This window comes from Aricia agestis, chromosome 4 (assembly GCF_905147365.1).
Source record: "Aricia agestis chromosome 4, ilAriAges1.1, whole genome shotgun sequence".
Classification (NCBI taxonomy): Eukaryota; Metazoa; Arthropoda; class Insecta; order Lepidoptera; family Lycaenidae; genus Aricia; species Aricia agestis.
The window spans coordinates 3,781,630-3,797,142 of record NC_056409.1 but is presented as its reverse complement, the minus strand read 5'-3'; the positions used below and the strand labels follow the sequence as shown (position 1 = coordinate 3,797,142).

At 35.6% G+C, this 15,513-nt stretch overlaps 1 protein-coding gene across 1 annotated transcript in view; it reads right to left on the bottom strand.

Moving 5' to 3' along the window:
* LOC121726497 (helicostatins) overlaps window positions 1-15,079 on the bottom strand; it is a 58,801-nt gene extending 43,722 nt beyond the window's left edge. The window contains exon 1 of the mRNA XM_042113881.1: window positions 15,038-15,079. Within this exon, the coding sequence (XP_041969815.1) occupies window positions 15,038-15,063 (26 nt within the window). The 5' untranslated portion in view covers window positions 15,064-15,079. The remainder of the gene's footprint in view (window positions 1-15,037) is intronic.
* Window positions 15,080-15,513: the final 434 nt, after the last annotated feature.

Sequence of the window (15,513 nt, the reverse complement as noted above, 5' to 3'; positions counted from 1 at the left end):
AGCAAGTTATCTATAATAGTCGATTATAATCGAGCATATCCTACAAGGGATATGAACATGAATTTCGGATAGGTGCGAAATTATTGTCGCTTTTTCGATGCATGATCTGTAAGATAGACGATAGTATAAATAAGTGTACGGTACATTTGACATTCGATATTTTGTATAATAATATTGCTTCCCTGGCCGGTTTCGATGACGGAGCTACGCAGGAGTAATTTCGACTTTTTACATGCTTGTCCGATGCCAATTGCCATAGATCATCTTTCTTGTCAGAAAATAAGGTGATAAGCCTGGATCGTCTTAACGAAAATTGGAAACAAGACACTATTTTTCAAATTGAACCCAGGATTTTCGCAGTCCAGAGTTACTCTCTGAGCCACTGGGTGTCGGAGCTATGCGTTATAATACCGATATAGTTATTGTGAAACGCCTCCATGGTCTAGTGGTTAAGAGCGTAGCTCTCGACTCGGACTCGTGGGTTCGATTCCCGCGTTGGAAACATGTTATTTCCAAAGTTTGGTAAGGACGATGCAGGCTGATCACCTGATTGTCTGACAAGTAAGATGATCCATGCGTCGGATGGGCATGTAAAAAGTCGGTCCTGCGCCTGATCTCTCGCCAGTCGTGTCGGTCTTCCGTCCCACTAGGTTATGAGAGTAAAGGAATAGCGAGTGCTCTTGTGTACTGCGCACACACTTGAGCACTATAAAATTATTCCTGCGTACCTGGCCTGGTTTCAATGAAACTGGCCACCGTCACCGAAACCGGTGTGGGGAGTATTATTATTATAGTTATTGCAAAGACTTCTGTTTAAGTTATTGTGAAAAATAAATCTATAAAGGCTCTGAAAATTAAATGTCCCAAGCTTCCTTAGTACTATTCGATTGAGAGAAAAACACAATTAAAGCGTTATAGACATTAGACAACCCACTGGCGCCGAACACATCCGGAGTTGGCGTCAGATCGCTATCAGAGGAAAAAAAGGCCGAAATTCCCTAAACCAGCTACACCTAACCTGCGGCCCGCGTAACGTTAAATCATTTTTAAATTCATGCCCACCGGCAAATTAGACCAAAATCGTCGAACAAAATTTTACCACTTCTAAATAGCTAATTTTAAAGAACGTAGTTATTTTTACTCTTAAAATATCGGTTGCGGCCCGCGACAAGACCAAAACGTGATTGTGGCCCGTGTATAAAAAGGTTTAGTACCACCGCCCTAAACTATACCAGACGGGGAAAATAACTCACACAATAATATGATTAAGACAGAGCTTCACAAATCAAAAGTATATAAAATGCTACGGTTACGTTCGTAAATAAATTACAGGCTAGATCATCGATCAAATACAATCTATTTACCAATTACGGTACGTCGGTATAGGCTCAATTTAATAATAATAATAATAATAATAGACATTTATTCAACAAGCACATATTATATATATTACACTACATAGCAACAGATGACAGCAAAAACAGAAAATAAAAAACAAAAAATATACATATAAAAATAAAAACAATAAAAACAACAAAAAAATTGTCGCTTAAAATTATTTAATGAACAATCTATTTCTTTACAAAAATTCAAACGGCAATTAAAATTATGAACCTTTGTAAAGAAATAGAGAACACACTACACAGGAATACCTAATAGACTAATGGTGCCGCCTACAACGGTTTCGGTGACGATAACGATTTCATTGGAATGACCAGCTACATGCAGTAGTTAAAATGTTATAGTGCCCAAGTGAGTTAGCAGTATCAAAGAGTACAGCTCTCTCTTTCTTAACTCATATAACCCAGCTAGAGGGACGGATGATGGACGTGACTGAAACCTACCTACCCGATGCATATAAGCAATATCGTCCTTGTGTAGCAGTAGATAGTAAAGTCAGTTGATAAAGATAGTAATCCGCTTAATAAACTATTTAATTAAGTATCTTATTAACAAATGAAAACAACTCTTACCCACGGGGAGCTAAAATGTAAAATATGCGATGAGCACGCAATACCCTGCATAAAATATGCATACGTAATATACATTTTAATGGCGTAATATGCCATGCATTCATAACACGTGTATTAAAAGAAATCTGGTAATTTACACCCATATAACATTTAAAATCGCCAAGGTACGATTTGCATATTCCATAATATGTATGAATATTCAGGCGCAGGCCATCTGAACGCAGTCGCGTGGCATACTAATGTGATACATCAATACATGCCATTGAATGTTGCAGTTAAACAAGGACGGTAATGGCACAATACTTGAATTAACTCTTGGTGCGTAAACACACCATGCCGAAATTACGCGGCCGAATTTGGGCATGATTACGTCAGCAATCCGCTACGCATACAATATAACGCGACGTAATTTCGGCATGGTGTATCATCGGTAATTTAAAATACATTACAGCCATGCATCGGCACGAAAGGGCCGGCTCGACCGCGGAAATACCACGTTCTCACAGAAAACCGGCGTGAAACAGCGCTTGCGCTGTGTTTCGCCGAGTGAGTGAGTTTACCGGAGGCCCAATCCCCTACCTTATTCCCTTCCCTACCCTCCCCTATTCCCTTCCCTTTCCTTCCCATCCCTACCCTCCCCTATTACCCTATTCCCTCTTAAAAGGCCGGCAACGCACCTGCAGCTCTTCTGATGCTGCGAGTGTCCATGGGCGACGGAAGTAGCTTTCCATCTGGTGACCCGTTTGCTCGTTTGCCCCCTTATTTCATAAAAAAAAACATGCCGAACTTCCAAATTTTGACAGCCAACCAATCACAGAGCCTGAACCGTGTCTTGAGACCGAGATGCATCTTGAGTACTGACTATTTATACTGGCGTAGGTGTCTAAACACTAGGCCGAAGTTCGGCATGTTTTTTTTTATGAAATAAGGGGGCAAACGAGCAAACGGGTCACCAGATGGACTGACTATTTATACCGGCCTAAGTCTTAAGGATGCTGAAAAATATTGGCCATAAATGTTATTGATGCGGAAGAGTACATCTGTAATCTCTTTCAGCTTAAACCGTTGGACTGATTTTGATTTAATCTAATAAGGAGATAATTTAAATCCCGGAAAGGACTGGTTATTTCCCGGAAAATGTCGTCACGATGCCATTTAATTATTATCAACATAATATAAAACAGCGAGACTGACCGGGGTACCGTACAATAATGTAGTAAAAAGATTATAGTTAAGAAAGGAATAGAGATATTAAAATCAATGAAAATAAATTATTTATTATAATAATAATTATTATAGTAATTAGTCCCGTCGTCTGCCTCTCACATTCTAAGGTGAGGTGAACGAGTTACTTTCTTATAATCGTACTTAGTCAAGCCTCCGCAATTTACTCAACGAAATTAACTTAAAATTATGTTATTTTTCTTTCGGATTAACTTCACGCTGAAAATTGTATTATTTTCAGTGTAAAGTTAGTCTACGAAAAAAAATCGTAGGAATTATTGTAAGATACACTTTGGTGTGCTTTAAGCACGTACATAGTTCTATCTTGTAACCAACTTTATAAAAACGTTGTACAATATTATTTAACATTTTGCCTCCAGTACATAAAAAATACACGGCACGGACTTTTATATTTTTACAATATTTTTTTTAAGTTTTCACGTTTCATTGCGTAGTAAACTGATCGTTAAAGACACAACCAGTAATGGTAAACGCCTGTTCGAGTTCGCTCCTTGTGGTGTAAATTGAAAAATGTTAATTCACCTGTTTACAAGTAATTTGAATTTAAAGTACATGGCTCTAATTCAAAGAAAACATAAACAGGAGTATAAAACAAACGGTGTTTTGTAACCGAGGAGTTTTGCCACGGATGCCATTTGCTACCTAAGTTTATCGGACCAAACATCGTGCCTTAAAAAATTTCAGCACAATTTTGGTTTCAATTGCCCCACTCATATTTCACAGTCACCTTCCATCAGGTAATCTATCTACTCATTTCCCGGTTTGTACATAAAAACAAACGGGGGTAAAAAACAATCTGAGAGCCTAGCAATCGCCTGAAATAGCTTCATATACAGAGGGCATTTAGGATAATAAAAAGCAGGCGAATATAGAACTTATTACAAATTCCCGCTCGTATTTCATAAATATTCGATAGTCTGAACCCTTTTAATAAAATTAACAGATGCGTGTAGCGCCGTAAGGCTCATTTTTGTTTGCATCTCATTAGTTACGTCAAAGAATACCGACGCGGACGAGTTTTTATACGCTACATACCGTATGAAGGTTTTTTATTCCCGAGATTTTTTAAATAAAAATAGGGGGTATATGGGGAAGGATGGCATGACCTGTAGGCCTACTACGAAACCGTTTTGAGACTCAAACAATCGAATGAGAATGCCACGTCCTGCTCTAACAACGTCATTTCACGTTTGCGTTAGAGTGGGACGCGGCATTCTCGTACGATTGTTTCAGTCTCAAAACGGTTTCGTGGTACGGCCACAGTTTCGTTTGGGAATCATAGAGTAACTTGTTATAATATGTAACTTTAACAAGCTTGAGTGAATCTTGAAGTGTAATAAAATGTGGTTTCTCCGAAATGAAAATTAAAAAAAATCCTCTAGCGCAAGGCATGCTAAAGGATTTTTTCGGAGGATTGAGGATCTGCGGGGCTAAAATGGTCACATTTAGCAATTCCTCTCAATCAATTCAGCAAATGAATTATCAAAACTGTCAAACTGTGTGTACAAGTGAATTACTCTCAAAAATAAATTTACGAACCAACCGACAAGGATTTCGTCACCGGCCTCTACTTAATGTACCTTCTGCAACAACTAATAATAGAAATAATGCATTTTTTTTACGAAGCACTTATGCTTTTAATAAATTATCGCAGGACATGGACATTGACCTATTATGTACTAAATCTAACGTTGTAAAACGACTATTGTCAAATTCATTCTTTGATTAGGATTGTATAATAATTATTGTGTTTGAGGTACTTAGTATTATTACTTGGTTTTGCTCATAACTCTCATTGTATTATTATTTTTTCTCTTGTATTTAAGTTATTTGTCTTTATCTTACCAAAATTAGTTAATATAAGTATATTTAAGATTAATATAGTTTGACACATTTTTGCTGATTTGTATAATGATTATCTTTTTACATACATGTGGAGGCTTGTCATTAGCTATTTGGTTATTTAAATTATTGTACTAGCTATTTAAGTTATTTGTCTGTAAGCCTTCTGAATATAAAATAAAAAAAAAAAAAAAAAAAACTGACAAATGTCAAATCAGTACAAAAATACAGAAATGAATTGCAAGCAGAGCTGCATTTTGCGATTTTAGAAAAATGAATCATATTATGATTCATATCATTATTTGACATTTAAAAAATTTACCGTAGAAAATATCGACGCTTACATCAATATCATACCGCAAATTTTTAACCGAATTTCAAAAAGGAGGAGGTTATATATTTGGCTGTGGATATATATTTTTTTAATAACCCCAACTTTCATTTTGGGTGTCCTCACTAGTTATCTTGACATACAATGTGTATCATATAATTAAAAACGCCTCTGTGGTCTAGTGGTATAGAGCGCGGCTCTTGACTCGGAGGTCGTGGGTTCGATTCCCGCATTGGAAACATGATATTATTTCCAAGTTTGGTTAGGACAATGCAGGTTGATCATTGTCTGACAAGTAAGATGATCCATGCGTCGGATGGGTATGTAAAAAGTCAGTCCTGCGCCTGATCTCTCGCCGGTCGTGTCGGTCTTTACTTTCGTCCCACTGGGTTATGAGATTAAAGGAATAGAGAGTGCTCTTGTGTACTGCGCACGCACTTGGGCACTATAAAATTACTCCTGCGTAGCTGGCCTGGTTTCAATGGAACCGGCCACCGTCACCGAAACCGCTGTGGGAGCTATTATAATAATCAACGGCTGTACTCTGGACCTTATAAAATACAATATGTGATTATTATTGCTGACAATATTGTTATATTCAATCGACCTCAAAGTGTTAAATAGCGTAGGCGTAAATCCGTACAAACTTTTAGAGATTGGTTTAAGTTGTAACTTGTCCGTTTTGTTCCCAATCCCACCCTATTTTGGTCGTATGATTCGTTGTAACAGGTAAATGGCCTCCTTTTGCTTCTAAATGTACGAAAACTTGTCCTTTATTGTTAACAATTATGTTATTCTCCTATTGTTTTGGCTCCATGTTTACTTAGCTGAATAAGTTATTAATTAAATAATTGTTATTATCTTAACAAAGGTACTTGGCTTGTTGTAAGTTTAAAAAGGGAAAATTAATTATTAAGGTTAATAAAAAAATCAACACATCTAAAACTTTTTAATGCGCTCAAAACGTGCACTTATGTACTATCACATGAGGGTAAAGTATAAAGCGTAGGCAAAAGCTACGCAACCAGGCGACTGCGAAGCGGGAACGTCAAATTGCATCAAGTTGTCAAATGTGTATTTTGAACATAAAGTTAATATACCTAACTGAATAGAGATACAAAGGCCTGAGCAAGAGAGATGTCACTATCAGTAACACTGCGTAGTAAAAAGAGACGTGTGATACATGACAGCGGCACTCTTTTTTTGACGTCCAGTCGGCACGTGCCGCAAGTTGACAATTTAATCTCATAGAAATCATGTTCAATCTTGCTTGTGTAAGTGTATACATACACATATTTTTACACATAGATGAAACCAATTTCGGTTTGGTTTGACAGCTCGAGATTGTTGCTCTATTCCGCTAGGTATATTAACTTTATGGTTTTGAATGAGAAAAGTGTCAATTTGATTCAAAACACACATTTGACAACTTGACGCTCCCGCTTCGCAGTCGCTTGGTCGCGTAGGTCTGGCCTATGCTTTAAGTTATCACACGTTTAGTCTAAAATTGTCATCGACTTTAAAAAAGTATATTCTACCATACACAATTTTAATGTATTTAATAAGCAACCAAATAGGAGTTTATAACATCCTCATCAACATATTACATAATATATCTGGGGCGGCAGCCTCGGGTTATTAGGAAAAAGCGGACGAAATGAGATAAGTTGTAAGTGCTCACATTCTCAAATCACTGATGATGAGCCGGGCTGAGGGTCAAATTCAAAAAGGTTCTCATTTTATAGAAACCTTATGATAAAACACAGTTTGAAAAACTCTACATTTAAAATATAATATCTTAGCTCTTTTGTATATTGTACAACGTTATGATGAAAAGTTTCAATATTTAATTATAACGTGATCACCAATTTGTTATTGATATATGGTAGTAATTTCCCTAATAACAATCCCTTCATGGACAACACTGCCTACTTTCAAAACATTAATATTATTATTATGTAATTTATAAAACAATAAATATATTTTTATTTATTATATGTATAATATATTATAGTCTATTCTACTAAGTATATATATATTACTTATATTAAAAAAAAATGTCCATGGCGTGATGGACCACAATTAATTAAAATTCATAATATTATTTCAATTATCCTTGGTGCGAAAAATCTAATTAATAAAATAACAAAAAAAGGATATGGACGAACAGTCCATAGACGGCCACAATTTTATAATAAAAAAAAAAAACACTGCCTACGCCGTGTTCTTGAAATAAAAGTCTTGCACAACACAGAGACAAGACGTTATGTGTGCGTGCGACGCGTGATTTGCTATTTTAAGTTATCTGAAATCACGTAATTGTGTGCGTGCGTTTGATTCACACACAGAGGGGCTTCATATACAGAGGGCATTTAGGATAATAAAAAGCAGGCGAATAAAGAACTTATTACAAATTCCCGCTCGTATTTCATAAATATTCGATAGTCTGAACCCTTTTAATAAAATTAACAGATGCGTGTAGCGCCGTAAGGCTCATTTTTGTTTGCATCTCATTAGTTACGTCAAAGAATAGCGACGCGGACGAGTTTTTATACGCTACATACCGTATGAAGGTTTTTTATTCCCGAGATTTTTTAAATAAAAATAGGGGGTTTATGAGGAAGGATGGCATGACCTGTAGGCCTACTATGAAACCGTTTTGAGACTCAAACAATCGAATGAGAATGCCACGTCCTGCTCTTACAACGTCATTTCACGTTTGCGTTAGAGTGGGACGCGGCATTCTCGTACGATTGTTTGAGTCTCAAAACGGTTTCGTGGTACGGCCACAGTTTTTGAGAATCATAGAGTAACTTGTTATAATATGTAATTTTAACAAGCTCCAGTGAATCGTGAAGTGTAATAAAATGTGGTTTCTCCGGAATGAAAATTAAAAAAAATCCTCTAGCGCAAGGCATGCTAAAGGATTTTTTCGGAGGATTGAGGATCTGCGGGGCTAAAATGGTCACATTTATATTTAATATTCCTCTCAATCAATTCAGCAAATGAATTGTCAAAACTGTCAAACTGTGTGTACAAGTGAATTACTCTCAAAAATAAATTTACGAACCAACAGACAAGGATTTCGTCACCGGCCTCTACTTGATGTACCTTCTGCAACAACTAATAATAGAAATAATGCATTTTTCTTCAAAAAAAAATTCACCGTAGAAAATATCGACGCTTACATCAATATCATACCGCAAATTTTTAACCGACTTCCAAAAAGGAGGAGGTTATATATTTGGCAGTGGATATATATATTTTTAATAACCCCAACTTTCATTTTGGGTGTCCTCACTAGTTATCTTGACATATGCTTGACATACAATGTGTATCATATAATTAAAAACGCCTCTGTGGTCTAGTGGTATAGAGCGCGGCTCTTGACTCGGAGGTCGTGGGTTCGATTCCCGCATTGGAAACATGATATTATTTCCAAGTTTGGTTAGGACAATGCAGGTTGATCATTGTCTGACAAGTAAGATGATCCATGCGTCGGATGGGTATGTAAAAAGTCAGTCCTGCGCCTGATCTCTCGCCGGTCGTGTCGGTCTTTACTTTCGTCCCACTGGGTTATGAGATTAAAGGAATAGAGAGTGCTCTTGTGTACTGCGCACGCACTTGGGCACTATAAAATTACTCCTGCGTAGCTGGCCTGGTTTTAATGAAACCGGCCACCGTCACCGAAACCGCTGTGGGAGCTATTATAATAATCAACGGCTGTACTCTGGACCTTATAAAATACAATATGTGATTATTATTGCTGACAATATTGTTATATTCAATCGACCTCAAAGTGTTAAATAGCGTAGGCGTAAATCCGTACAAACTTTTAGAGATTGGTTTAAGTTGTAACTTGTCCGTTTTGTTCCCAATCCCACCCTATTTTGGTCGTTTGATTCGTTGTAACAGGTAAATGGCCTCCTTTTGCTTCTAAATGTACGAAAACTTGTCCTTTATTGTTAACAATTATGTTATTCTCCTATTGTTTTGGCTCCATGTTTACTTAACTGAATAAGTTATTAATTAAATAATTGTTATTATCTTAACAAAGGTACTTGGCTTGTCGTAAGTTTGAAAAGAGAAAATTAATTATTAAGGTTAATAAAAAAATCAACACATCTAAAACTTTTTAATGCGCTCAAAACGTGCACTTATGTACTATCACATGAGGGTAAAGTATAAAGCGTAGGCGAAAGCTACGCGACCAGGCGACTGCGAAGCGGGAGCGTCAAATTGCATCAAGTTGTCAAATGTGTATTTTTAACATAAAGTTAATATACCTAACTGAATAGAGATACAAAGGCCTGAGCAAGAGAGATGTCACTATCAGTAACACTGCGTAGTAAAAAGAGACTTGTGATACATGACAGCAGCACTCTTTTTTTGACGTCCAGTCGGCACGTGCCGCAAGTTGACAATTTAATCTCATAGAAATCATGTTCAATCATGTTTGTGTAAGTGTATACATACACATATTTTTACACATAGATGAAACCAATTTCGGTTTGGTTTGACAGCTCGAGATTGTTGCTCTATTCCGCTAGGTATATTAACTTTATGGTTTTGAATGAGAAAAGTGTCAATTTGATTCAAAACACACATTTGACAACTTGACGCTCCCGCTTCGCAGTCGCTTGGTCGCGTAGGTCTGGCCTATGCTTTAAGTTATCACACGTTTAGTCTAAAATTGTCATCGACTTTAAAAAAGTATATTCTACCATACACAATTTTAATGTATTTAATAAGCAACCAAATAGGAGTTTATAACATCCTCATCAACATATTACATAATATATCTGGGGCGGCAGCCTCGGGTTATTAGGAAAAAGCGGACGAAATGAGATAAGTTGTAAGTGCTCACATTCTCAAATCACTGATGATGAGCCGGGCTGAGGGTCAAATTCAAAAAGGTTCTCATTTTATAGAAACCTTATGATAAAACACAGTTTGAAAAACTCTACATTTAAAATATAATATCTTAGCTCTTTTGTATATTGTACAACGTTATGATGAAAAGTTTCAATATTTAATTATAACGTGATCACCAATTTGTTATTGATATATGCTAGTAATTTCCCTAATAACAATCCCTTCATGGACAACACTGCCTACTTTCAAAACATTAATATTATTATTATGTAATTTATAAAACAATAAATATATTTTTATTTATTATATGTATAATATATTATAGTCTATTCTACTAAGTATATATATATTACTTATATTAAAAAAAAATGTCCATGGCGTGATGGACCACAATTAATTAAAATTCATAATATTATTTCAATTATCCTTGGTGCGAAAAATCTAATTAATAAAATAACAAAAAAAGGATATGGACGAACAGTCCATAGACGGCCACAATTTTATAATAAAAAAAAAAAAACACTGCCTACGCCGTGTTCTTGAAATAAAAGTCTTGCACAACACAGAGACAAGACGTTATGTGTGCGTGCGACGCGTGATTTGCTATTTTAAGTTATCTGAAATCACGTAATTGTGTGCGTGCGTTTGATTCACACAGTCTATTTTTATATACTTAGGTATACCTTAATTATTATTTTTATCACATCTTCGTGAGATGATGATATGATGTAATACAAGATCATGTGGACGGGAGATAACAATATTGGAACTACCCTCGTTAGATGCCGATTAAATTAATTTCAAGATGGCCGAAACAATATCAAATTGTAATCAGCTGGCCCTTTGAAGATCGCAGGGCGGGACACATTTGATTAGTAGGTACCTATATCCTTAGCATAAAATATCCATTAAAATATCCTTAGTCCTACATATTTACATAACTAGCGCGGATGAATGGACACATAACGGAAAGAAATATAATTGTTGAGGTATTTCTATTCAATAATTGAATAATAAGTAAGGATTAAACTGTGATTATAAACGTTGTTCATTTTATAAACAGGGAAATGTGTTTTTCGCCTTCACGCTTAAACCTCCCGCCCGAGGAGATAGGATAGTTAGGTACCCTACCTAATGAATAGTTGAAACCTTAAATGAATAGAAAGGTGCGGAAAACATATATTAGTTTCGAAATAGTTTAAACTGATAGATAGGGCGATTTCACCAAAGAAATAGAACGCGATCAATGCACACTAAACCGGTTCAAAATGTATAGACCCGAATTGAATTGCATTTCACCAACATAAACTGAACGCGTTCACAGCAAATCCAAGTTTTATCTTCTGAACGCCCAAAGTCCGAAGTCTAACGTCGTAAAAACCGTTCAAGCACTATCATGACCGAAAGAAAAACATACAGAAGAAATGTCAAGATGACAGTTTTGACACATGTGTTTGGTTGGTTTATGTATTGTTTCTTGCTATTTTGTAGTTAAATTAACGTGAAAAGGCTTTAAAATGATGAAAACATGTAAAATAATCGCGTGACGTCATGTAAACTTAGATTTGATAATCGCGATCAAAAGAAGTTTATGAAATCCATTTTAAACAGTACGAGATTTACGTCACCGCGTGAATTGGTTCAATGAGAACTACGTTTTATAAAACGATGTTTTGAGTGTACCTGGTGAAATCCCACCTTAACAATAATAATTGTTAACCACAGATTACTAAACAGTTATAATATACGTAAGTCATATTGTCCAACAGTTGTTTTAAACAAGTTTGTTGTAGTTATCCAGATCCGTTTCTATCGGGCAATCTATAACTTGAGCGTTATTTAAAAATTAAACCATTTTGAGTGTGTACCATTTAGTGTGTGTCTCCAGGCTGTATCTCAAGAACCGCTATAGCGAGACGTCTGAAATTTTCACAGATGTTTATCTGTTGCCACTATAGCATCAAACACTTAAAAAAATATAATATTTTAGTGGGGCTCTCATACGACAAAAGTATTTTTTTTTTGCTATTTTTTGCTCGATATGAATAATGGCAACTGGTAGGCACTTGAAATGTTCACAAAACACTTAATATACTACATACTTACTTTAGTGGGGCTATACAATTTTTGCCTATTTTTGCTCTAAGTAAATAAATAAAATATAAAGCTTAAAACTTAAAGTATAAACCACCAATAGCTATGGTGCAAAATATTTATCTTGCACTATAGGTAGTTTAAATGTTTTGAAAAAATTCATTATTGGATATTGCTTCCTTAGAAAAGTATCAAAAAGTAATTAACCTCAATAACGAAATCTCACTAATCTTTAAGGGTAATGTCAACTATTTTACCGCCACGGGATTTTTTTTTCCGAAACGGTAAGAATTTTTTACTGAAAGTATACTAGATGGTACCTACACTTTTTAAGGAGCATAACAATATAACATTAAGTATATTTAATGTTATATTGTAATGCTCCTTAAAAAGTATAGGTACCATCTAGTATACTTTCAGTATTTTTAATGTTTAATATAAATATAAGAAGATACTCGTAACTTTTAAATTAAAAGAATACACAATACGTGCCCATAACATACATTCGCCGGATTATTTTGCTCTTAAGTGGCACTTACAGTTACAACGTGTTTGTATTGATATTTATTAAGGCTAATCCGTTTGGTTTATACTTCTCACTACATCTATACAATATACATAATTATTATTATAAAACAAAGTCGCTTTTTTCCCTAATGTCCCTTTGTCCTTTATTCTTTAAAACTTCGCAACGGATTTTGATGCGGTTTCCTTTAATAGATAGAGTGATTCAAGAGGAGTGTTTATAAGTATAATAACATTTATTTAAATAGTGGAGAAATACTGTTATTGTTGGGGTTTCTAATGTGATATCGTAAATAATTACATTTTTTTTCCGCTTACATTGCAAACGCAGGCTGAATCCTACGAGATTTATTAAAATAATGTACCAAGTATTATACACAATGAAAAGATCTACAGAAAACTCCGCGATGGTATATGTCTATCTCTTATGGATCTCCCACAATAACATTTTTTGTCATTTACTTTTTACGACAAATAATGGCTAATTTTCGAAGCAATTTTATTAAAAACAGCATTGATACTTATTCAATTAAATACCTTAAATACGTTGTTGATTTAATGTAGATCTATATGGCCCTTTACAGCATATGATTTAAATTAATAATTTCGAAGATGTTACAGATTTAAAAATTGCGAGATGAAGCTTTGCCGACCAATGCAAAAGAAACTTTATAACTTTTTTTTTTTTATGAAATAAGGGGGCAAACGAGCAAACGGGTCACCTGATGGTAAGCAACTTCCGTCGCCCATGGACACTCGCAGCATCAGAAGAGCTACAGGTGCGTTGCCGGCCTTCTAAGGGGTAATAGGGGAGGGTAGGGAAGGGAATAGGGGAGGGTACGGACGGGAATAGGGGTGGGTACGGAAGGGAATAGGGGAGGGTACGGAAGGAAATAGGGGAGGGTAGGGAAAGGAAAAGGGTAGGGGATTGGGCCTCCGGTAAACTCACTTATTCGGCGAACACAGCGGAAGCGCTGTTTCACGCCGGTTTTCTGTGAGGACGTGGTATCTCTCCGGTCGAGCCGGCCCATTCGTGCCGAAGCATGGCTCTCCCGCGTCAAAATATAATATAATAACTAGATAAAAGTAATCACAACCAAATTATTAACTATTGCTACGATCGCGGGTGCAACATAAAAATTCTCAAATCTCTTGAAGGTGAATTTTCGATATGAAACATATAATTATACTAGTAAGTAAGTTTGTAATAAAACTGCACCAAATTGTTGTTTTTTTTTTAAATTTTCAGTTGTTTATTGGCCTGACAAAATTAATCGTCTAAATCACTAAAAACGATTGAATAGTTTAATTTTTACAAAATATTTCGACGTATTGATGTATTACTGTACTACAACTAAACAATAATTTGAAATATATGCAATTTTAATTTAAAATATGGGAAAAAACATCGCATCCCTTATAATATGATATTGCTGAAAAACACTTTAAATTATTCGAATTCCATTTTTTACCGATAAAAGTTGTTTTGTTAGTAAATACACATCTTCTTTCGTATATTCCAATTGAAAAATGTAACTAATGCCACATTATGAAAATTCTCGTTAAGATCCGTCTGTAGCGGAATGGCCCATTACTTAATGAATATAAATCTAAAGTGCTGAATCGATTTTAATATTTTTTCAGTAGCTATATATTTTATACCCGTCGCCGGGGCGGGTCGCTATTATTGTATAATTGAGAGTCTTAGTTGATAGTATACGTAACTTAATTATCGTTTCACTCTTAATTTCAGATAAAATTGGGGTACTTATTTAATATTTAACACTCGGAACTCAGCCCATTGTTTAGCATATTTTCTAAGGTTTAATATGATTAAAATTTTCATACAAGAAAAAAAACTTATTATCAACAGCATATTATTATGTTACGATAGGTAACTATATTTTTTAACCAAAATGTGTAGTTATCGTACTTGAATTTTTCTCTAGATATTGAGTATGTATTTTTTTAGTTATATAACAATAAGATGTAATTTTAAGATTTAGGTACTCTTAATAACTTTTAATTGTTTACGGTTTATAACTTAATCATCCTAAACCCAAACGCATAACAAGTTTGCAGTGTGTATTGGTGCAAGTTTTAGTAAATTTTATAACGAGTGTGCAGTGAGAGTAAGTTACGTGTTACTTACGTGACACGTAGCGCGACGCGTGACATTCCCGACGCGCGACGAACACTGGGACGAGTACTGCGCGCCGGCCGCCGCCGCCGCTTATATACGCGCCGCCCAGAGGCGTTGGGCGGGCGGGACTTGCACTACGACAGCTCAGTGGATGACTATGAGCCTAAAAACACCTTCGAGCCCTCCTGACTTGAAGATCTTCTTAAGTTGGCATGGAATGGCAAGGTGGTTAAAGGCATGTTAATAAAATATTATATTTTACATAAAAATATTTGATACTAGATGACGCTTGCAGATTAAAAGTATTCTATGTCCTCCCCTAGGACTCGAAAGTATCTTTATACCAAATTCCAGCACAATTGGTTCAGTGGTTTGGGCGTAAAGAGGTAACAGACACACTTTCGCGTTTATAATATTAGTATGGATACAACTTTATCCCGGTCTGAGTATTATAAGCACTCACTCACTGGACCCCTCAGGTTCGG